At 38.2% G+C, this 23,965-nt stretch overlaps 1 protein-coding gene across 4 annotated transcripts in view; it reads right to left on the reverse strand.

The window, feature by feature from the left end:
* The window catches only part of KIZ (kizuna centrosomal protein), a 175,322-nt gene extending 165,690 nt beyond the window's left edge, over window positions 1-9,632 (reverse strand). The window contains exon 1 of one of the 4 annotated variants that reach the window (XM_056813834.1): window positions 9,524-9,632. Coding sequence is in view for 3 of the 4 variants with exons in the window: in XM_007476629.2 (XP_007476691.1) it covers window positions 9,398-9,513 (116 nt within the window). In the remaining variant the exon portion in view is untranslated. Of the gene's footprint in view, window positions 1-9,397 lie in introns of all 4 variants that reach the window. The other 3 variants (XM_007476629.2, XM_007476630.2, XM_007476628.2) reach the window with 3 other exon arrangements.
* Window positions 9,633-23,965: the final 14,333 nt, after the last annotated feature.

Consider the following 23,965-nt stretch of genomic DNA (forward strand, 5'->3'; position numbering starts at 1 on the left):
CTCTACATCTCTTATAATCAGAGAGATGCAAATCAAAACAACTCTGAGGTATCACCTCACACCTAGCAGATTGGCTAACATTACAGCAAAGGAAAGTAATGAATGCTGGAGGGGATGTGGCAAAGTAGGGACATTAATTCATTGCTGGTGGAGTTGTGAATTGATCCAACCATTCTGGAGGGCAATTTGGAACTATGCCCAAAGGGCGACAAAAGTATATCTACCCTTTGACCCAGCCATAGCACTGCTGGGTCTGTACCCCAAAGAGATAATGGACACAAAGACTTGTACAAAAATATTCATAGCTGCGCTCTTTGTGGTGGCCAAAAACTGGAAAACGAGGGGATACCCATCAATTGGGGAATGGCTGAACAAACTGTGGTATATGTTGGTGATGGAGTACTATTGTGCTAAAAGGAATAATAAAGTGGAGAAGTTCCATGGAGACTGGAACAACCTCCAGGAAGTGATGCAGAGCGAGAGGAGCAGAACCAGGAGAACATTGTACAAAGAGACCAATACACTGTGGTATAATCGAACGTAATGGACTTCTCCATTAGTGGCGGTGTAATGTCCCTGAACAACTTGCAGGGATCCAGGAGAAAAAAACACCATTCATAAGCAAAGGATAAACTATGGGAGTGGAAACACCGAGAAAAAGCAACTGCCTGAATACAGAGGTTGAGGGGACATGACAGAGGATAGACTCTAAATGAACACTCTAATGCAAATACTATCAACAAAGCAATGGGTTCAAATCAAGAAAACATCTAATGCCCAGTGGACTTGCGCGTCGGCTATGGGGGTTGGGGGGGAGGAAAAGAAAATGATCTATGTCTTTAACGAATAATGCTTGGAAATGATCAAATAAAATATATTAAAAAAAAAAAAAGAAAAACAGAACTTTTAAATTGAGGAAAACCCCAAAATTGGTCTGCCTTAAGTCCTCACACCATATATGAATATATTTTATTGTTCATCTCCCAAACAATTATGATTGACAGTGAAAGCTGACCTAAAGCACAATGATCCTCTCAGCAGGTCAAGGGGTACTAACCTACAAATGGCTTTATTCACATTAATCATATCTATCACAGAGCATTGTAGAAACCTAGTAAATTATCAAAGAATTCTTTGTTGTAGTTAACATCACAAGAATGTTGTTTAGGTGATTTGATAATATCCAATCAAACTGTAGAATGTCACATACATAGAGAATTGATTATGTGTGTATACCAAAAAACCTATATAATAAACGCATCACGATACTATGGCAGAGCACTGTGTGTGATGCTTGCATACATGGGCTGAATGCACAGTATGTCTTACTTCATTTATCCGACCATGACATCATACTTGGGGAAACCCTGGGTCCTCAGAGAAGCCACTGGATGGACCTCTGTAAGCCACCAACGCCTAACTGCAGAAATACTACCCAGCCAAAGACCTTCAGAGAAGACCCTGATCTCTCTACAGTCTCATTTCTTTTAGTCCTTTTCTCCACATCACTTCCTCTCTCTCTGAGCTGGTCTATATCACATCTCAGGAATCAATCAAAGTCTCCCTGACCCGAACTTGTAACCCTTAGTTCTGCGTCATGTTCCTAGGGCTCTTAACCTGTGACTTCTGTTTGGAGCATTCCAGCCACACTAATGGGATGGGTCAGTTGAGAAGTAAGTTCACATCCATAGGAGGAAGGGGTTCCCTTTACACACTATAATAAAGGAAATAATAGAAGAGAATTGCCCAGAACTCCTGAACACAGAAAATGAAATACCAATTTAAAAAATTCACAAATGACCTCTACAAAAAAAATTCCAAGGTTATGAACTTTAAGATACATAGCAAGGGGGCAGGTAGGTGGCTCAGTGAATTGAGAGCCAGGCCCAGAAATATGGCCTTAGACACTACTTAGCAATTTAACCCTAGGCAAGCCACTTAATCTCCAATGCCTAGCCCTTACCACTCTTCTGCCTTGGAACCAATACTTAGTATTGATTCCAAGATGGAAGACTAAGTTGTTTGTTTGTTTTTTAAGAGTATACTTTATAGGACTTGGTAAAATAATAACAAAACTAATTTGGAAAAATGAAAGATCTAGGATATCAAGGGAAATTATGAAACAAAGTTGGGGCAATGGGTAAGTAGCACTTATAAATTTCAAACTATAATTTAAAGCAGCAACCATCAAAGGCATTTGGTATTGATCAGAAAATAGAGATAAATCAATAGAACAGACAAACAAGGGAGAATCAGAACCAACAGAACTCAGTAACCCAATATTTGATAAAGTGGGAAACATAAATAAAAAAACTCTTATTTGATAGGAATTGCTTAGAAAATTGGGAAAGAGTCTGGCAAAAATTAGGTTTAGACCAACACCTTATACTAAATTCCACAATACATTTTAAATGGATATAACTTTAATATTAAATGTTAAACTGTAAAAAGAAAATTAGAAGAGGAAAGTTCATATACCTTTCACAGTTATGGGTAGGAGATGTATTCTTAACCAAATAAGAGAGAAATACAACTACAAAAGATAAAATATAACTTTGATTATTTGAAACTGAAAAGCTTCTGCCCACTACTGCTGCTTGCTAATGAATTCTCTCCTAAATCAGGATATTGCCTAGGGCCCAGGGCTTGCAACTACTCCGTACCTGGAGTATCGCCCCTAAGAGTGGGTATCCTCTTCAATCTACTCTCCACGAGAGACCAAGAACTAGGTAGTGGGAGACAAAGCTGCCATTTGGCACCTATTCCTGTTGTGGTGTCCTGGTATGGATTGAGAACTAAGACTTATACTCCACTTCACCAAAGCTACATACAGAGACAATCACACCCTTGTTCTTACTATCACTCACAAGTGTTTCACATCCTTGATTTTCCAAGTTAGTTTATGCTATTAAGACAATATTTTGGGGAAGGCGGAGAGAGTTTCAGTCTTTTCACTTTATTTCAGTCTGTCTTGTTGTTTCATGAAGTCATCGGCTTCTATTTGGACTTCTCTAAATTTTCAGATAATTTATTGCATGACCAAAGTTTTATAACTTTTGTGCCAAGCTGTTACTTCCCTTTCCACTTCGTTATTCTATAGCTCTCATTTTTTCCCTTTAGTGCTTTAGATTCATTCATAAAAATGTTTAACTCTTGCTTCATTTATACCAGGAATCCTAGTTGAACTTGTATCCAAACTTTTTCTTTGAGGCACTGCTTACATCTGTTTTGGAATCATTCTCTTCTTCCAAATTTGTGTCTCGAGTGTCCCTGTACCATGACAATTTTTTATAGTGAGATACTTTTTTTTTTAATTTGCTCATTTTCCCAATCTATCTCCTGTCTTCATATTTGATATTAGGGCCAGGTTATTCATACTTCTGGAGTAAAGGTCTGGAATGGTTTTATTTTGTTTTCTTGGTATCTTGAGTGTTGTATTATTCCAAGATCTCAGTCTAGGGACCTGCAGGTTTGTAGTGCTCCCAAAGTGGTCTGCTAAATGGTCGTTTGATTATTGTCTCCCTAGTCTGAGCTCTATAAGTTCCTGAGCTGGGTTTGGGTTTAAGTAATAGTAGATTGCTAAGAGGTTCAGTTACTTGACGGTGGATGATACCAGCTGGGAACATCTATTGGTTCAGAGTAACAAAACTGCAAGCTCCCCTTTGATCTAAGATTCCTGCCCTGGTTATTCCTCTATAAACTTCAAACTGGGCTAGAAGTAGAAAATGAGACCCCACTTTACTCCTGGGACACTTACTCTAAGCCACACTATTGCAGCTTGCTTATGAACTCTCTCCTAACTCAGGACACTGCATAGGGCCTGAAATGTCTTCTTACCCTGGAACATCATCCATAAAGTTAGGTATCCTCTTCACTCTACCCTATATATGTTACCAAGCCCTAGGTAGACAAAGCTGCCAGTTGGCACAAATTCCTGTTGTGGTATGGATCTGGGACCTCTTGTTACCCTCATACATAGATTCTCTTTTATGCTCCAGTGCTCCTAACAGTGTGCTCCCTGGCCTAATCCTTTTCTCAGTATCCTCAATCACTCTCAACCTGGGCTGGAAAAATTACTCACTGAATGGACAGTTCTAAAGTCAGCATACTCTTAGTTCAGGTTCAACGTTTAACAAAAGTTTACTTTGTCCTGACACAGCAAGGATATGCAATGAGGCTACAGCAGCACTTAGTTTCTCTGGACTTAGTCTCCCTCATTTTTCATCTGTAAATTTCTCTGGTCAGTTATCAGGATATATTGATCTAAGTGATCTTGGGCACCTGCCAAGTCTGAACGGTGATAATTAGGTTATGTTAGAATCTTTTATGCCCTAGAACAGTAAAATGCATCAGGAAAGCTGGGACTAATCAGTGGAAATCCCAAAGAGGGTCTTCTACCATTTAAATAATTGTTTCCTATAATGAGGAAAAAGGGAAACAGAAAAACAAACAAAACAAAAATATGGAGAACATAAAATCTAGAAATCTTGAGCATTTTCTTTCTCCTTCAAAATGACTAAATCTTGAATTCTTACAATCTGCTCCCTGTGATAAGTGATGCCACACCTCTGAAGTTCAGTGGGTATCCTAATGCAAGTAGTAATAAGGAACCAGAGCAGCATCAAGAACAGGAGGACCAGAGCAAGGATAATGACACCTCCCACTGAGTCACAAATTTCATCTCCTTAAATGAGGTGGTGATAATAAGCAGGAGCAACTCCAAGAACATTAGGACTTCTGCAATAGCAACTGTCGCACAATCAACAATTTACTATCCAGTATAAGTGTGGCTAAGAGGTCATCAGCCTCTTGCATGATACCTTTCAGAGATCTAAATTGATATCAAGGCTCAACCTATATGGCTCTAGTCTCAGCCACAGAAATAGAGAAAAAAGCACTGGCAAATTTGCTAGTCCCAAACCATTCATCTTGGACCTGGGCTACCTAGTCCACTGCATTGACTAGATCAAGAACAACTATAAAGATAGGCATTTTTTTTTCAGTCCTCTGTAGTCCACTGTAAGCTGACAGGAACCAACTGCCTTCCTCACAGGTAGTACAGGGGGTGGGGGGCATAGAATATGTGTACAAAAATATTTATAGCCATGCTTTTTGTAGTGGCAAAAAAATTGGAAAATGAGGGGGTGTCCATTGATTGGGGAATGGCTAAAACAAATTGTGGTATCTGATGGTATTGGAATACTATTGTGCTAAAAGGAATAACGAACTAGCAAAATTCCATGTGAACTGGAATGACCTCCAGGAATTGATGAAGAGGGAAAGGAGCAGAACCAGGAGAACATTACACAAGGAGACTGATACATTATGGCACAATCAAATGTAATGGACTTCTCTACTAGCAATGACCCAGGACAATTCTGAGAGACTTATGAGAAAGAACACTATCCACATCCAGAGAAAAAATTGTGGAAGTAGAAATGCAAAAGAAAAACATATGATTGATCACATGGTTTGATGGGTATATGATTGGGGATGCTGACTTTAAATGATCACTCTATTGCAAATATGAATAATATGGAAATAGATTTTGAACAATGATATATGTATAACTCAGTGGAATTGCTTGTCAGCTCTGGGAGGGGGGGAGGGAAAAGGGAAAGGAAAGAACATGAATCACGTACCCATGGAAAACTATTCTAAATCAATCAATTAATTAATTAATAATAAAAATAAAACAAAAAAGGGGAGGGAGATAGTTGTTATTCAATCATGATCAACTCTTAGTGACCTTGTGGACTATGATGTTCATGGGATTTTCAAAGATACTGGAGTGGTTTGCTCTTTCCTTTTCAAGTAGATTAAGGCAGAGAATAAGTTACTTGCCCAAGGTGACAGAGCTAGTCCATGTCTGAGGTAACATTTTGAATTCAGGTCTTCCTGAGCCCAAAACCAGAATTCCATCCATTAAATCACCTGTCTATAAGAGGTAGAGTCAAAATCAAAGCAAATTTTTCTTACTTCTTCCACTATATCATACTGGTGATACAAGGAAGAAAAAATTATAACTTAAGAGAGGATTACATGCTCTATTCTATTCCAACTTTATAATCTTAAAAGAAAAAAGTGCATTCTGCTATTTTATATTCTTTGACCTTTAGATTTTACATTTTACATAAAAAAATTGGCCAGTCTCTATAGTTGACCTATATGACTCTATAGTTGACTAGCTTACACTTCAAAAAGATGTGATTTAAATTATTTGTCCTCACTGAATTATACTCTCTTTATCTCTGAACTCTACAATTAATAATTTGAAATTAATGAAATAAGACTGGCTGGTTGTGTCAATTCTTAGAATATTAAGACATCTGAATAAGAACACTATAAATCAACAATGGGTGATATAGATTTTCAATGAATTATGATATATAATTTGTTAGTAGTAAGTTTACATACATATTTCTATAATGCTTACCATATGCTGTACATTTTAATTACATGCTTATCAAATTGCTAGACACACAACTATGCCATACCACATATCTGTACAAACTGCTTATTCCATTTTAGAATACACACTCACTTCCACCTTTAGAATCCATATCTTTTTTTAAGGCTCAATGCAAATGCTACACCCTCCTTGAAGTCTTCCCAAAAGAAGCCACCTCAGAGGCAGGATGGTAATGACAAAAGGCACTGGATTTAAAGTCAAAAGGTCCTGGATTAATACCACCTCTAACACTGGTTGCATGATCTTTGAAAAATCTCTGGACATTGGCGTAACAATAGTACCTCTTCCTCACCAAGTTTTTGTAAGTTTCAAATAAGATGCTTATAAAGCAATTTGTAAAGCTTAAAGCCTCAATGTGAGCTATTATTATTCACCTCAAATGATCTTATTTATCTGTCAATGCTATATCCCCAATAGAATTTAGGTTCCTTGATGGTAGGGATTTTTTTTTGTCTTTGTTCCCCTGTGCCAAGTACTGTGTCTTGAATGTAATAAATGCTTAATATGATTGTTGAACTGAATTTAATTTCATCAGACTTTTCAGATTTAATCATGAATTAAAAGGCTGCATTTATCACATAGCAAATTAATTATAAAATAAGATTAGTGCTCACACACCCCTTTTATTATCTGTTGTTCAATCACTGGACATCATTGGCATGAAAATCAATATTGACTTGTCAGTGGCAGTCATAACAGTAGTTTTAAAGATCATGGGCCCAATGAGAAGAATTTTAGAATTGAAAAGAGCCTAGAATAAAATAGTTGAATCTCTTCATTTTAAAGAGTACTTAACCAAGATTACAGAGCTAATAAAAGATTAGAATTCAGACTTCTAGACTTTTAGTATTGGACTCTTTATTAACATTAGAAAAATTTTATATAATAATTTTAATTAGTTAATTATAAATGTTTTATTAAAATAATGACTAAGTACCTTTTTAAAAGTATAAGACCAATAAAGAACTAATTAAGTTCCTTATATAACTTCACCAAGCTCAATTTACTTGAGAAGACAATTCAGGGAAATATAAAATACAAGTAACATTTACTATATTACTACTACACCACAAGGATTGAAAATATCTCTGATATGGAAAATGGAACACCAATAAACTTAGTTCCAAAAACATTACTTTATCTAGAGTATAAAATGTGCAATAGAATTTGTCGATTCAGAATCATACAGTTAACTGGCTAACATCCTTAAAGATTGAGAGTTAAGTTTTTTTCTTTTTATTGCCAATGCCTAACATAGTCTATGGAACATAGTAGGTGCTTAATAAATGCTTGACTGATAAATATAAACAAGTCACCTTTGTGCAAATAATGATTATACTATTATAAAAGGAAGGTAAAAGTATTTTGCAGGTACTAAGTATGAATGATGTGTTATATCTTTATTATTTACATACAACAATTGAATACACATGTCAGGTTAATCAATTTTTTCTAAATTATGTAGAAGTTAGGTCAAAAATCCTCAATGACTTTTTGTCTATAACTAGTGACTTTGATCCATACAGGTTCCTGATTCCTATAGGACATGTTCAAAGTTCTAAACATACTTTTTTTCAGAAGAAGTAACATTTTTCTTATGTGGAATTATTTTTAAGCTTTTAATTGCATACACTATTTCCCTGGTATCTAGAATCATAGTCCAGTAGTTTTTCCAATACTTTATAGATATTCCTGTTCAGGCTCTGAAAGTTGGCCTTCTCAATGCCTGGTCAACTGCTGTTACTTCCATTTTCAATTACTTCTGCAGCAATAATAAGCTATAGAAATTATTTTGGGATGCATGATTTTCTTTTAACTTTAAATTTTCATTCTATTAAAACTCTGACAAAAGGCATTCTGGAAAACCTTTAGTTTCCTCAACTTACATGACTGGCCCTTCACTGGAAAACTTTTCTGGATCCCAGCTCCTTCTCTTCCCACCTACTCCCCCAGTCTCATGCAAACATACACACCTTTATACTAAAGATGTCACCTCTGTCCCAAATGAAATAAACATTTGAAGATGGAGATTTTAAAGGAGGTAAAGAGTCATATGAAATTGTATGTATGTAACTGAAGTTGACACAAAATGGCAAAATCTCCCAGGACAATAGCAACTTGTTGGCTCTAAAACAGAGGTTTCTAACCTTTTTAAAAAAAAATATCATGAATGTCTCGGGCAGTCTGATAAAGCATACATAATGTATATATTATATTATGCATAAATACAAATAATATAAATGCATAAAACCGATAGTATTACAAAGGAAACCAAAGATCGGAGAAAATAACTAATTACACTCTTTCCCCCCCCCCCCCCCCCCCCCCGCCCAGGTTCTCCAACTTCTTGAAATCTGTCCATGGACCTCGGGTTAAGAACCTCTAGATTGGGGGATAGTCTTTTCCCTCTAGAATTAAGAGAGGAATAGGGTCACTGATGTCTTAGTGAGATGAATTTGATGCTGATGGAGAGGTACAAGGGAAGGGAAAAGGAAAATGGGAAGGAAAAAGGAAGAGAAGGGAAAGGAGGGGGAAAAGAAGGGAAGGAGAAAGGGGAAAGAGGAGGAAGTGAAAGGGGAAGAAGAAAGGGAAGATGGTAGAGAAGGGAAAGATAAGGGAAGAGGGAAGGGAAAAGAAAGAAGAGCAAAAACGGAAAGAAAAGGAGGAAGAGATTAGGAAAAAAAAAAAAGAGGAGGAAGGGGATGGGAAGAGACGGCCGCTCTTGCTCACAGACCAGCAGCATGCAGAAGCCGCCACCCCTTCCTGGACCAGTGATAGCAGCCGAGGGACGCCACTCACTAAACAGCCCCTCCACCCCCGCCGCCTACACTGCCCCCCCCCAACCAATTCGGAGAAAGGGGAGGTCCCGAGGACTTCGACCACACCGGCCCCGCCCCCGGTCTTGGCCCCAGCCCCCACCCCTACCTGTCCCTCAGCGCGCCCTGGAGGCGGCCCAGCTTCTCGTAGTACTCAGGGCCGGGGAAGGAGCCCCACACCGAGCCCTGCGCCATGGCGCGTACCCCCCACCCCGCCGCGTCCATCCGCCTTTACCCCGGAGCCTAAGCGACCGCCCCGACATGCTCTGCGGCTCAGCCTGCCCCTCCCTCACGCGAAGAGGGGACCTGAGACTGCAGAGGGTTGGGCTGGAAGCTGCGGGCTCACTAGGCTGTGGCCCCGCCCCCAGGCTCCTTCCTGGGGAATGAGGTCTGGAGCTGAGGGCTGCAGAAAAAATGTTTATGCCTGCTGTAAACTTTGTTCGTTGCGTCCCGTATTCAACTCGACCTCGCACAGGAACATCAACCCTGCTCTGAGCATCGGATTGTGCTGCCCTGTGGTCAAGCTTAGCCCCAGAAGGTAGAACTACCAGTCTCCTGGCTATTCCTCCAGGGAGACTCGCCTTCCCCAGATCATGGGCCTTTTCTCTGGCTGGCCCCCGGGGTTCCTAGGGGACAGCTAGGTGGCGCAGTGGATAGAACACCAAGCTTGGAGTGCGGAAGATTCCTTTCCGGAGTTCAAATTTGACCCCAAAACACTTAACTGTGATCCTGGGCAAGTAACCTAACCCAGTTTGCTTCAGTTTCCTCATCTGTAAAATGAAATGGGGAAGAACAAGACAAACCACTCCAGTATCTTTGCCAAGAAAACCCTGAATGGGTTCATGAAGAGTTTGACCCAAATGGACGAGAATAACAATCCTGGACCTGGACCACCCTTCCTCCTCATCTCTGCCTCCAGACTTCCTTGTTTCCTTCAAGTCTCAGCTCACCTTCTAACTCTTTAATTCTAGGACCTTCACTGGTGATTATTGCCAATTTATCTTGTACATATCTTGCTTATACAGAACTGTTTACATATTGTCTGCTCCTCCAGAGCAAGGATTGCCTTCGGACTTTCCTAGTAATTTCCAGCACATGGATACTTATTTAATGCTTTTTGACCAGAGTGTGGTGCAGTTCTATATAATAGCCATTACCCTGATAATTCGAAGTATTGAATTTACTGGGAAGAACACTTCCACTAGGAGAATGTAAGCCTCTTGAGGGCAGATATTTGGGGTTTTTTTCCAATATTTGTACAGACCTAGTGCTAGCATATAATAGCCACTTAGGTACTCATCAGATTAGACTGCGCAATAATAGATCTAATAGAGTTGTTTTGATGAAAAAAGGTAAGCATCCTGAAGAAAACCATATGTAATCCACTAAAGGCCTAAATGCAAAGTTTTTCCCACTTGGGTTACCTGCTAGCATTGTATTTCAGTGGTATAATCAACTTCACCTCACAATGAAGGCTTTAGGAGGATCCAAGTAATATGGAAATCACTGCTCCCATTTCACAGATTAGAATCAAGACAAGAAGAGATTTCCAAAGCTAGTAAATACTTAATACTTGAGCTGCAATTCAAACCAAACAAGCAATAGAGGTTATTTATCACACACACAAAAATATAATTTTGATTAAGTGAAAATGAAAAGCTTTTGCAGGAACAAAAATCAATGTTATAAGGACAAGAGAAGTTGCCAGTGGGGGAGGGTGGAATTTTGCATCAGACTTCCCAAGATTTTGTTATGAAAAATATATAGGTAATTAACATAAAAATCAAGAGCTACTTGTAATAAAAGAGATGATCTATATAGGACTATTTCTTGTTGTAATAACTGTATACTCTGGCTTACTAGAGAGCTGCTAGTATGGGGACACTTGAGGGCTGCCTAGTTAAAATGGGGATAGATGAGAGATGCTGCTACAGGGGTATGCTCTGGGGTTTGCCTACTGATCTCTACTGATGACTAGTGGATCAATATTTTCCCATCCTCCTCCCTTCACTCCCTCCCTTCTTTTACTCTCTCCCTCCCAGTTTCTTCTGAAGCTTGTGGCTTCCCCTCTCCCCCCTGAGTGGACTATTATATTTATGAGGAAAAACTTCTTCCTTTCTTTTCTCAGGTAAGGGGTTTATTGGGATAACAGGACAAAGAAACTGAGGTGAGAGGGATGAGGGTTTCCCTAATCTAAAATGAAGATTATGGGGGTTTGGGAAGTCACATCTATGACAGGGGGACAGACAGAGAGATGGAGAATAATTGTTGTCTTCTTTCCTTCCTTCAATTCACAAAACCACCAAGGTCTCTCAGCCTAATTTCAGAAGCCCCCCTCACGGGTCCTTCAGTTTGGGATAGAAGCTAATAAGATCAGTTCAGCTTCTTCCCCCTACAGCCAGGCTTGCCTCCCTTGGTCAGTAAAACCCCAGAGAGAGCCAAAGTCTCCTTTCTTGGTCAGTCATCCCCAGAGAGACAGAATCAGTTCCTCTCCCGCTGGTCAGCTTCAATTGCCTCCTCCTGGGAACATTCCATTTGGAATCTTCACTTTGATTTTGCAGATCAGGTCCTTCACCTTGGTCTGCATGCCTGGATTGTCCTGCAAATCCTCTCTCTCTTTATTTCTCTTTGTAATTAACATAAAAATCAAGAGCTACTGCCTAATGGACTGATCAGAAGATATAAAGTTATAAAAGAATTGCAAAATAACCAAATGAACATTTGTATCAAATCACTAATAATAAGAAACAGTAGGTCAAAACAAATCTGAGGTTTCACCTGATACCTAGGAAATTAGCAAAGGTGACAAAAGTTAGAGGGCTAATATATAGGCATATGAATGCATTACTTGTAACAAAGAACTGGAAAAAAAGTGAATGCCCAAGATTTGAGAAATGACCAAATGAAGTGTTATATTTCATATAATGGAATATTACTCTGGTGTAGGAAATGAGGAATAAAGAGAAATTAGAGAAGAATAGAAAGACATTGGAACTGAATCAAATTGAAGTTAACAAAACTAAGAAAATAATACACTTGATAGCTACAACAATGCAAATAGAAAGAACAAAAAGAAATAACACTTGAGGAGAAAATGATGGAACTTGATCCCAAAGAAGAGATGTGAAAATGTACCCCTCTGGACCTACATTGGAGAGGTGGGGAATTATAGGTATGGAACTTTGCATATCTGATCAAACTCAGTGTGTTGTTTAGTTTTATGGAATTGCTTCTTCAGCCCTTCATCTATTTCATATTATAAGGAATGGACCTAGTGGAGAATGGGTGAAAGAGGTATTATTATTTATCTTTGGAAATAAAAAGATATTAAAATTTTTCAAGTGTCTCCACCAGCTAATTGTAGCTATAAGTTTAACCCACTATTACTTTAAAACTGACAGTTTGCTAACTATACTATGAAAAAAAAAAGCCTCTAAATAGTTACAAGAAATATATGGTACAAAAACTCTAATAATTTAGGCAAAAGTAAGGTTTTGTTTGAACTAGCCCAATAATTACATCAATCTTCTTTGCTTTGGCTTATATAGACCTGGCTAGAAGATGCTTACAAATGTCTTCTACTCACAAGCTGGTCCCTCACTTTGTAAATCATTAAACCGCTAAGTATTTTGATTTTCTCTATGAAATATGTCTAGTGTCACTTTGCTTATAAAGTTCTTTGAGATTCTAAGATGGGAGACACTGTATAAATTTGCATGAAATGATTCAAGATAGCTTTCCTGCTTTCAATATCATAGAAATAGCTTATGTGCAACTCTATCCTTTCAATGATTGATGTTCAGCTGAAAATCTCTATTATGTTGGTAGAATTAGTACAGAATGGCAGTTTTCTTTGGCCTTTTAAAACATTGTAAAATAAATTTAAATTCTAGTATCCCCTTAGCCATATAACTATATGATTTTGGAATTAGAAATAAATGTATTTTTAGAAAAAAAAATTTGTTATCAGGCAATCAATATTAGGCATTTAGAAAAGTATGAACTGATGAACACATAGAACTTCAATAACATCAACATAGCTAAAAATACCTTGCACTTGAATAGGACTTTTAAAATCGCTTTTATGTAGACTATTTTATCCTTAGAAAACAGGCACAGAACAGTAAAATGATTTACCCAACCTCCCAAGATGCTAAATGGCAAAAATAGGAACACAACCTAGATTTCCAAACTCTTAACCCAGTAGGGAATTTTTTTGCTCCATTATTATATGTTTATATTTCCTTAGTATATACTTTGCATTTTTTTATGTGTTCATATTATTTTCCCTAATAGAATATGAGATCATGGAAGGTAGGAACTGTTTCATTTTTATCTTTTTATCCCTAGTGCCTGGCACATAGCAATCAATCAAATTTATTAAGCATTTCCTATATTCCAGGTACTGTACTATGGGCTGGAAATACAAATAGAAAAAAATAATTAAGTCTCTGCCCTCAAAGAGCTTACATTCTAAAAGGGGAAGACAACACGTAAAAGGGAGCTGAAAAGAGGAGGGGTGAGAACAGAAGAAGGGGAGCAAGCTATAGGAGCAAGATGGAGAATTCCAAAGAAGTCTGAAAGCAATATAGCTTGTGAGAAATGAGATTATGCTGAGCCCTTTCTTAAATAAAGAACCTAAAAATCATGGCCTTGCCCTCTAGTCAATAGTAGACATATCTGTTGACTGACTTTTCACAGTTCTGAAACTTTCCCCTTCCCTTCCTCACTCCCACACTGTTCTTGTATCTTAAAATAATGATATCAAATTATCATAATTATGAATGAAAAAATACCAATCAATGTTACAGAGACACCATGCTTACTCTGATGCTTTCATAATTGACTAAAGAATACAATGTATGTTATATTATAATATAATCACATTATTGATAGATAACACAAGAATACTGCTACCCTAGTGCAAAGGCAGCTTAAGCCCAATGATCTGTTTCCTATTTCTTCTAAAATTTTGAATATATAAAACTTCAGCTATTTTAAGTGACTTTTGCAGAATTTCAGAAAGACCTATAAACTAAATTCTAATCATTTTTTTTTTACCATTTGCCTGTACTGGGACCATCATCCTTATCTCCCTACCACCTCATGGGGCTCTACTGCTGGGTCACCCTGGCTCTGATAGAAGAGTTAGCGACTTATCTTGCCCAGAACCAGACCTCCAAGCCATTTTCCAGCCAGCTCTGTACCATTCCTACTTCTATCACCATTCTCATTTCTCCTTTTTGTGTTGTCTTCTTCCATCAGAACATAAGCTCCTCATGGTCAGGGACTGTCTTGCTTGCTTGCCATCCCTAATGCCTAGTGCAATGCCTGGCATATAGCAAGTGCTTAGTAAATGTCTTATCTATTTACCTATCTTATCTCTCTATCTATCTGACTCCAAATTATTTTGTATCTTACTTGGAATAAGTTGATTGTCCCAGAACTGCTGGGAAGTTAGTCAGAAATTAATGGAACCTGAGTTTCTTTGGGCATGCCCAGTTTTAACATGGAGACCTCCTTGAGGGGCCTTTTGATATATCCAGTTTGCCTAACCTGAAGCCTACTTCATCTCCTTCCACAGGGGTGGGGATAGCCTCCTTTGGCTGTCTGTGTCCTTAAAACTGACAAGACGAAGCCAATCACTCTCTTTTAAGCTGTATTCTTTTTGTCATCTTTTCAGAAATCCTTGTCTGCTATGCCTCATCTGGATACCATGAACTGAACCAATGAGAAGAAAAGAAAAATCTTTCCTATTCCCTTCCCTTTTAACATTTCTGCCTTGTGTTAATTGTTTTCAGTTTTAGATACTGGGCATGATTCCCAAGGCACTAGAATTTGAGCATTATGGTCTTGGAGCCAGGATTACAGGCAGATTGATACAACAAGCTGCCCAACATAGAAACACTAAGAAGCAAAGGTGCCTGGGACTTGAACCCAAGTGGGTTTTGAACTTAAACTACCTGGGAAAAAAGCTAAGCTATGAAGTTACACCTTTTCTTTTCTCCAGAGGCTGAAGTAGTTCAGGAGGGGAAAGAATTATACCTCCCACATTTGGGGGAATAAATTTATATATTTGCTATTATACTTTTTAAAGTAAGTATTCCTCCCTAAAAGTATGTATGTTATATTGGGATTAGATTTATAGGTTTATACTATATACAATAAGCTCCAAATGAATATGTGAACTAAATATAAAAAGTCATATAAAAATAAAGGAAAATGACAAAAGGGACCTTTTAGATCCTTTGTTAGAGGGGAAATTCTTAATCAAGCAAGTGATATAGGTGGTTATAAAAGATAAAAAAAACTTTACTTAAAATATTACATTTTTGTATGAGTAAAATCAATATACTTCAACTAAGAAGAGAAATGTCAACTGAGGATTTTTTTTATCAAATATCTCTGAAAATAATGTCCAAGGCATTCATGGAAGATAATAAGACTAAGAGCCATTCCCCAAAGGATAGCTAAAAACTATGAACAGATTTCAAAAGAATATATGTGAATAATTAACAACCAAATTAAAAACACTTCAAATCTGAAGTGACAAAAGAAATGCAACTTTAAACAACTCTGAAATGTTTTCTCATACTCATGATTTAGAAAAGATAATAAAAGACAATGTTAGAGGTGCTGCAGAAAGATAAGCTCACTAATACATTTCATGGAACTATGAGTTGGTCTAATCAGTTTAGGAACAATTTGGAATTATTTGAGAAATGTCAATGAACTTTTGTTTGTTCCAGGTATCACAGGACCTAGTTATCATTACATGTGGTAGATACAACATCTGCTCCATATAAGCAAGACTAATTTTTTTTTCCTAAAAAGACATTGAAAATCACAACACTGGCTCAAACCATTGACATTGTTTCCTAACTCCTTAGGTATAAATGCCCAGTGTATAAAGAATATGCTACTCAGTCTTGACAGACTTCCTAATGTTGTACAAGTCAACAAACACACTCTTCTGATCAACAACACTTTGGTAAATGAAGAAGGGAAGAAAGCTTCCTTAGTCTAACTCAGTGTAGTATCCTAGTTGAATATCTTTTTTTGTGCTATTGTTAAGTAAACAAGGAAACTAGGTGGTGCAGTAGATAAAATGTTGAACCTGAAGTCAAGAGGGCCTAAGTTCAAATCCAACCTTAAATACTTACTGGCTGTGTGACCATGGAAAAGTCATTTAACCTATCCTGTTTCCTTAACTGTGAAATGCATGAAATAGCACATTTCACAGAGTTTTGGTGAGAATCAAATGAGCTGATATTTGCTATGTGCTTAACTTAGTAGGCACTTAATAAATGGGGCAACAAAATGGCACAGTGCCAGAACTAGAGCAAGGAAGACTCCCTGAGTTTAAATGTGATCTCAGGCATTTACTAGACATGTGACCCTGGGCAAATCACTTAACTGTTTGCTTTAGTTTTCTCACCTGTAAAATGAATTGGAGTAGGAAATGATAAACCACCCCTATATCTCTGCCAAAAAAAATCCTGAATGGGATCACAAAGAGTTGGACACAACTGAAAAAGGCTAAACAATATAACAATAAATACTCCCTTCTTCATTTTCTTTTTTCTAAAATGATAAATTGTTCACAAATGAATCATTTGCTTCTAATCTGGAGCATAAACCATCCATCAGCCATGGTCTTGAACATTTGGGGTCCTCATCAGGATTGAATCAAAATGATCTTGTGGCTTTCTCTCTGGTTCAAGTAGGGGAAATTGAAATGGAGGAAGGAAAGCCTCAAGTGATGGCCAGATGGAAGAGCCTAGTGCCACCTATCTGCCTTACTTCTGGCTACATACATGGATAAATTTTCTTCTTCTTGTAGCTCTCTCTGAGGTGAGAGAAAAGCCACAAGGTAGGAAGATAGAGACAGGATAGAAGTTTTTGATACCACGAGGGAAGTGACGGAGTCCTAATAGAGATATGAGGTGTTCAGGATGAGTCTTTATTAATTATCAATGAGCCACAGCTAAGCTCTGATCAAAGGACCAATTCTGTAGGCTTTTCCAGTCCTGAGATCCATACCACGCAGGTCAGAGAGGTGAATAGAGAAAGATTGGCCTCTGGCCAAGCTCCTGCAAGGACAGCCATCAGGTAGCCTGAAAGAGAAGGAGCGAGCAGAGAGCAGAGGGCAGAGAGCAGAGAGAGAGAAGGCGGAGCCTGCTGGGCTAGATATAGTTTTTGATATGCAAATATACACAGTACATAGGGATGATTCTCATTGGTTAATGACAAGGCATAGGTGTGGTTTCTCTTAACCAGGTGAGAACAAAGAAACCTGTTTTCCCGCCTAACCTGGGAGAAGCTGGGGTCAAGGGTCAGAGGCCTTCCCAGCCATGAGCACTACTGAGCATGCCCAAGACTGAGCAATCTGCACATACTGTGTTCCCCTTGCCCATAGCCAGGGGGCGGACTGCTACACTTCTGCAGTATGAAATATTTTAATAAACATGAAGACATGTGTGACACTAGTCCCCACTTGGGCTCTTTGTGTGGCTTGAGTGCTACCCTTCTTTAGACCTACAGAAAGACGGAATGTTGCCTTACTAATAATTATACAGAAAGTACAATATCTTGGTTGTCCATTAAGTGGACTCTTCTCTAGCCATCAATTTAGCTTTGTCAACTACCTTCTCTGTTACATGCCTGAGGTGGCACTTTCCTAACAGGTTGCAGCACTCCTATTGGCTTATTGAAAACAAATACCAAGATTGCCCCCCTGCTATAAGCCCATACTATAGAGCTAAGCATCTTCGGTTGCTGTATCCAAAAGATAATTAAATTTTGAAATCTACTATTTGTACCTAGTTTAGTACCTCTCCTTTTGAATAGCCTTCACTTTTTTAGTTGACTGTCCATTACAGTCATAGATCCAGAGACTTAATATGCTGAGATCCTAGAATTTAAATGTACATGTGATTAAGTGAAAAGAAAATTAAACCAAATGTTCATATCCAACTATCTTCTAGCCCTCTTCTGTTTCCCTTCCATTTTAGGGTGTTTTCAGGAAAAATTCTGCAAAAGCTTATAAAAAGATTAGAGGGAATGCTATTTGCTCCATATCTCAGAATGATTAAAAAAGGGGAGAGTGGGAGAGATGATGGGGGATTGTTCTTCCCCATTACAGACTGATTGACTAAAAAGGAAATTAACTTCTCAAGTTCACTAGACCAATGTGATCTACAGCTGGCTGTCTCAGCAACTCTAAATCTTTTCTCTTGAATTGCTATATTTGCTTCAAGCTCAAAAACTCTTCTTATGGTGCTATGGTTTCTGTCTGGCATCAGGCAGGTCTGTATTTTCACCACTCTAGATGGAATATATTTACTCACAGCTGTTTCCATCTCTGTCTTCCAAAAAGTTGAGTTGCAAATAGAGGAAAAGAAAAAGTTAAAATATGATATAATATATAGGTAGAATCCCTTCTGTCCTATAGGGTAACTTCTGCACAATTGCAAATGAGTTTCTTCATGATGCAGATGAGAAGGAGAAAAGCTAACCTCTCTGTTGTGTCAGGATCATCAAGAACTGCTTTGCCATTCTCTTTCTGTGAATCCAGGATATCACTACTAAGTCTATAACAGAAAGAGATCAAAGAAAAATGAAAAGCTTCTATATGTTTAAAAATATAGCAGCAACCTTTTGTGGTGACAGAGAACTGGAAATTAAGGGTTTGCCAGTTAACTAATAGTATAGCTAAATAAGTGATGGTATGTGAATATAAGGTAATTTTGTTGTTCCATAGTAAATTATTAATGAGATGGTATTTTATAAACCTATGATGACTTGTATGAATTAAGATACAGTGAAGTGAAAATAACCAAGAAAACAATTTAAACAATAACAAAAACATTGTAAAAACATCTTTGAAAGATTTAAGAATCCGATCAATGCAGCAACCCATAATTCCAAATGATAAATGATATAGCATGTGTAAATGAAGATTTTGAGAACTGACAAATGCATCTGCAAAAAGAAAAGGAGCTCAGAACTTTGTGAAACACTTATCAACTGAGTTGGGGAGACAGTTCCATAGAACCTTGGGAAAAAAGCAGTTAAGCAGCTTGAGCTGGCAGAAAGGAATTTCTTCTCTGGCTATTGGACCAGAAGGTAGAAGATAGACTCTCTCTCTCTCTAGCCATTGCCTTATCCATAAGACTGTGTGCTGAAAAGACTTTGGGGTTTTAGCCCAGAAGAAACCTGTCAGCATTGCTGTTGCTATCTCCCCTTAGGGAAAGATAACTTTCTTTCCTGAATTTGAATATATCTTGAAATCTTCAATCAACAGGATAACTTAAAAAATTTAGGGAGACCTATTTTCCTCTCATCCCTCCCCTCTCCTTATCTCCTCTACCCAAAAGAATAAAAAACCTTTTAGTTGAAAGATTTGATTGTGGGATTTGGTTATTAGGGGAAATCTTCAAGCTTACCATCAGTGAGGAGAATATTTTCTAAGTCAGTTGAAAGGGAACAGGAAGTAGTATAGGGGGAGGGGTTCAAGATCCAGTCTTTTCCCTGACCTGCTTCCTGGAGTTACCTCTCTAACATTTCCCCATTACCATAATTCCCCTAGTATCCATATCTATTATAATTTGGCACCCCAAGAAAAGTCTGATCCACCCCAAGCTAAGGGATATAGATTAAAGTAAAAAGATGATGCTGCAAATATTGTGTGGAGTTATGGTATTGACTGCTTTTGCCTTCTACTAGATTTACAATATTTTATACAGTGCAGTTACTGGTGTGGTGATGGACAATATAGGAATGACACCTAACTCAACTGCTTTCATAACAACTATGCCATTTACTAATAACACAGTGGTATGGCAAATAATTAAATAAGCTTATATATTTGCCATGGCAGCAATCCAGACACTAACATACATCAGGAACATCCTCAAATTTGTGACACCTAAAAGGCAACCCAGATCCTAGTAGTAGATAACAAATTAGAACAACTGGTCAGGAAGATGTGTGAAGAATATCTAGATAAGCAAGTAAAAGGACAGGCTCAAGATGGAAATGGGAAAAAGACAACAGTGCTGGTAGATAAAGAGAACAAAGACAATGAAGTCAAAGGACCACAATAAGAAAGGGGCAGAGGAAAAAACTAAGGAAGATACAGAAACTAAAAAGATCCTGCCTCTTAGGGATATTGCTAAGATTTCTGACTCAGCTGGTATCATTCAATCTAAGGTCCACAAACAATTTTCCACTGCTGTGGTGAAAATCAACCTTTAAAGATTGTTAAAATATTAATTTATGGTCACCAGGGAATTCAGCTATGTAATTCACTAAATGAAACACTCAAGTCGGAGTGGAGTTTATGGTGGTTTAATCACAACAGGAGTAAGAAAGAGAGAGGGATAGAGGGGGAAAGGAGAAAGAGGAAAAGGTTAGCTCAACCTTCTGGCTCAGCGAACTGAGAGCCAGAGGGAGTTTTAGGCCCAAAGGGCCAAGGTAGAGAAGTTCAGTCCTTGACTCACGTGACTGATCTGAAGGAAAGCTGTCTGTGGGCCTCCTCCCTCCTCAAGCTTCTAGCACAAACTGCCTCTGGCCCTGTCCACAGGAAGTGAGCGAATTCCAGAGGCTGTTCCCTACCTCACTTCCTGTGCCTCACAAGTGCCAATGGTGGCTCTAGCTTGACCTAGGACTGCCCAGAGGTCTGTCCTTTTTTGCACATGTCTGTTGAGGGCCATATTCTCAAATAATTAAATCTTGAGCTTTTTTGCTGCAGCTCTTCGTAATCTCTACCTGAGTAGGGTGGAGATTGCAGTTTCCAAGACCTGACTCTGTTACTCCAAGTATCTCCACTGTCATTGATCAGGAAATAGCTAAATCCCATCCTCCAAAGAATGGTCTGAACAGGGTGGAGTAGTTTTGAAATTCACACCACCCAGGAATTGGATTCAATAAAACGCAGATATCCAAAGTTTATAAATGAACCTTACTGAGTGCTCAAGGAAGCTAAAATGGGTCTTTAAAATTTTTTTGTTGGAATTTCAGGATTTGGATTTTCTTTTATCTGAATTATTTAGTCCCCATGAGTTGTCACTGGAATTCCACTTAAAAGTACATGCAGTTAAGAGCATTGCTTCAGTGGTGTTGGCACAATATTTTGGGTTGAATTTAAGATCTATTTCATTTTACAATTCTATTCTAGATGCGATCACACAAGGAATGGTACATTGTTTGAGAAGCATTGTTGCAACTGCTCTCATGGAAAAGAAAGCAAATGATATTGTACTGGGATGCAACCTACATGTGTATTCTGCACATCAAACTGAAAAACTATTACAATCACAGAATATGCAAGCTTTTACAAATGCAAGAATATCTCGATTTTGCTGGATAATGACAACATAACCCTTCATAGGTGTGCACTGCTGAATCCAGCTACTCTGATTCCAGATTTGCCAATGGGTGGAGAACCACTGCATGATTGTAACCAAGTGGTGGAAATATGTATAAGCCTAGAGAAGATCTCAAAGACACACCTCTAAGTGATCCAGATATGGAGTTATACATTGATGGATCCTCATACATCTATAGCATACACAGGGTCACAGGGGCAGGTGACACTTTGGCATGCATCATTACCAAATCATGTTAGTGCCTAGGGCATTGAGTTAAAAGCTTTGCTCAAAGCCCTGGAAATGGCAAAAGGCAAAAGAGCAAATATATTCACCAATTCTGCTTATCTTTTCTCTGTGATACATGCCATGGGTTTTATTTGGAAGAACAGAGGTTTTATAACAACAGCTGGAAAACCAATTGCATATAGCAAACTTATTCACAGTCTAATAAAAGCTGTAGAATTGCCAAAAAAATTAGTCGTGATACATTGCAAGGCACATACTCATGACAAAGACAGGATATCCCTTGGAAACCAAAAAGCAGATATAACAGCAAAATACGCAGCAAGATTTGGTCCCTACCATGTGCTGATTTTTTCCCTGGTGGAAGAGCATGATCTTACCAAAGCCTACCATGGGGATGAGGTTCAGTCATGGAAAAAACAGTTAGGGGCTAGGTTAATTAAAGGTGTCTGGGTAGCTCAAGCAGGAAAACCAATTCTCCCCAGAAACTTATACCAACATCTATGCAATATGATTCATTCCAAAGGTCATTATGGAGTGCAATCCATTCTAGATATGGTACAAAGATTCTTGACGGCTCCAGGGATTTCAACAAATACCACCAGAATTTGTCAGACATGTGACATATGTAGAAAATTTAATGAGGACATTTTAAGAACATAGCATTGGGAGGCAGACCTCTAAGTTATATGCCTTTCCAATGGCTACAAACAGACTACATAAACATGCCTAAAGACAAAGGATTCAAATATGCATTGGTTATTGTGAATAGACTGACAAGATGGGTTGAGGCATATCCAGCTAAGAAAAATGACTCAGCCACAGAAGTGAGATCTTTACTGAAAGACATAATTCCTAGGTATGGCATTCCTGATACCATAGACTTGGATAGAAGGACTCATTTAACTTCTCAGATTTTTCAAGAAATATATAAGAATCTGTGTATTAAAAGCAGTCTCCATGGTGTATATAAGCCACAGAGTTCAGGCCAAGTTGAATGAATGAATAAAAAATTGAAAACATCAATAGGAAAACTCTATTCAGAAACCCATTTGAAATGGACAGATGTTATTCTACTAGCCTTATTTCAACTAAGAACAAGACCCAGAGGTGACTTGCATGTATCCCCATTCAAGATGTTATATGGTCAACCTTTATGGCATGGTAGGACTGCAAAACCATCATACTTATCTATGCCAAAAGGAGAATGTTTACTTCATCAATACCTAGTTGAAATACAAAACAGGTTAGAAGAACTATAGAAGCTAGGATTATTAGTACAAAGGGTACCATTGGATTTCTCGTTACATAAAACTGGGAGAAAATTTTAATAGAGAAACATCTACAGAACCAAGATGGATAGGTCCTCTATACATGATTATGGTTACTCCCACATCAGTCAAAAGTGTTGGGGAAAGATCCATGGTATCATGCCTCGCATGTAAAACATTATTCCCATAATATTACCAGTAATATAGAAGAACAAGAAGTAATATCATAAAGAAAATGCATAAGAAAAATCTGAAGTATTTCCAATAGCCCCAATAACAATAATATCTTAACAATTGTCCCTACAAATGGAAATCATTACATGAGAGTAGAAGAAGAAGAATATAAATGAAAGCACTGAACACAACAACAACACAAATGAGAGATACAAGAGTACAAGTTAAAACAGAATATAAGTACTGGAAAAGCAATGATGGAATAGCCCCATATTATGAAGATTATAGCTGTGATAGAGGCTGGCACTAGAGAAAAAGTGCCAGACTGAAGAGTATATGAAATTGATCACCTCGATGGGGGAGGGGCCCCAGGAGTGAATTTCCTGAGGAGAGAAGACTCTGGCTGGGCGAGCAGTGAGGGTCTCTCCCACAGTGAAGAGAGAAGGTGGATAAAGACTTTCTCCTGAGGGTTACCCACTTTTCTTGCTGGTGACTAGAAATCTTTCCCCCCAACACTTCTGAATTGAAGAGACTTTCTGAAGAGAAATCTGAGCAGACTTTACCTCAGCTCCTCTTGCCCAGGGGTGAGTCAACCTGACTTTCGGGGGCTCAGGC

Source organism: Monodelphis domestica, chromosome 1 (assembly GCF_027887165.1).
Source record: "Monodelphis domestica isolate mMonDom1 chromosome 1, mMonDom1.pri, whole genome shotgun sequence".
Lineage (NCBI taxonomy): Eukaryota > Metazoa > Chordata > Mammalia > Didelphimorphia > Didelphidae > Monodelphis > Monodelphis domestica.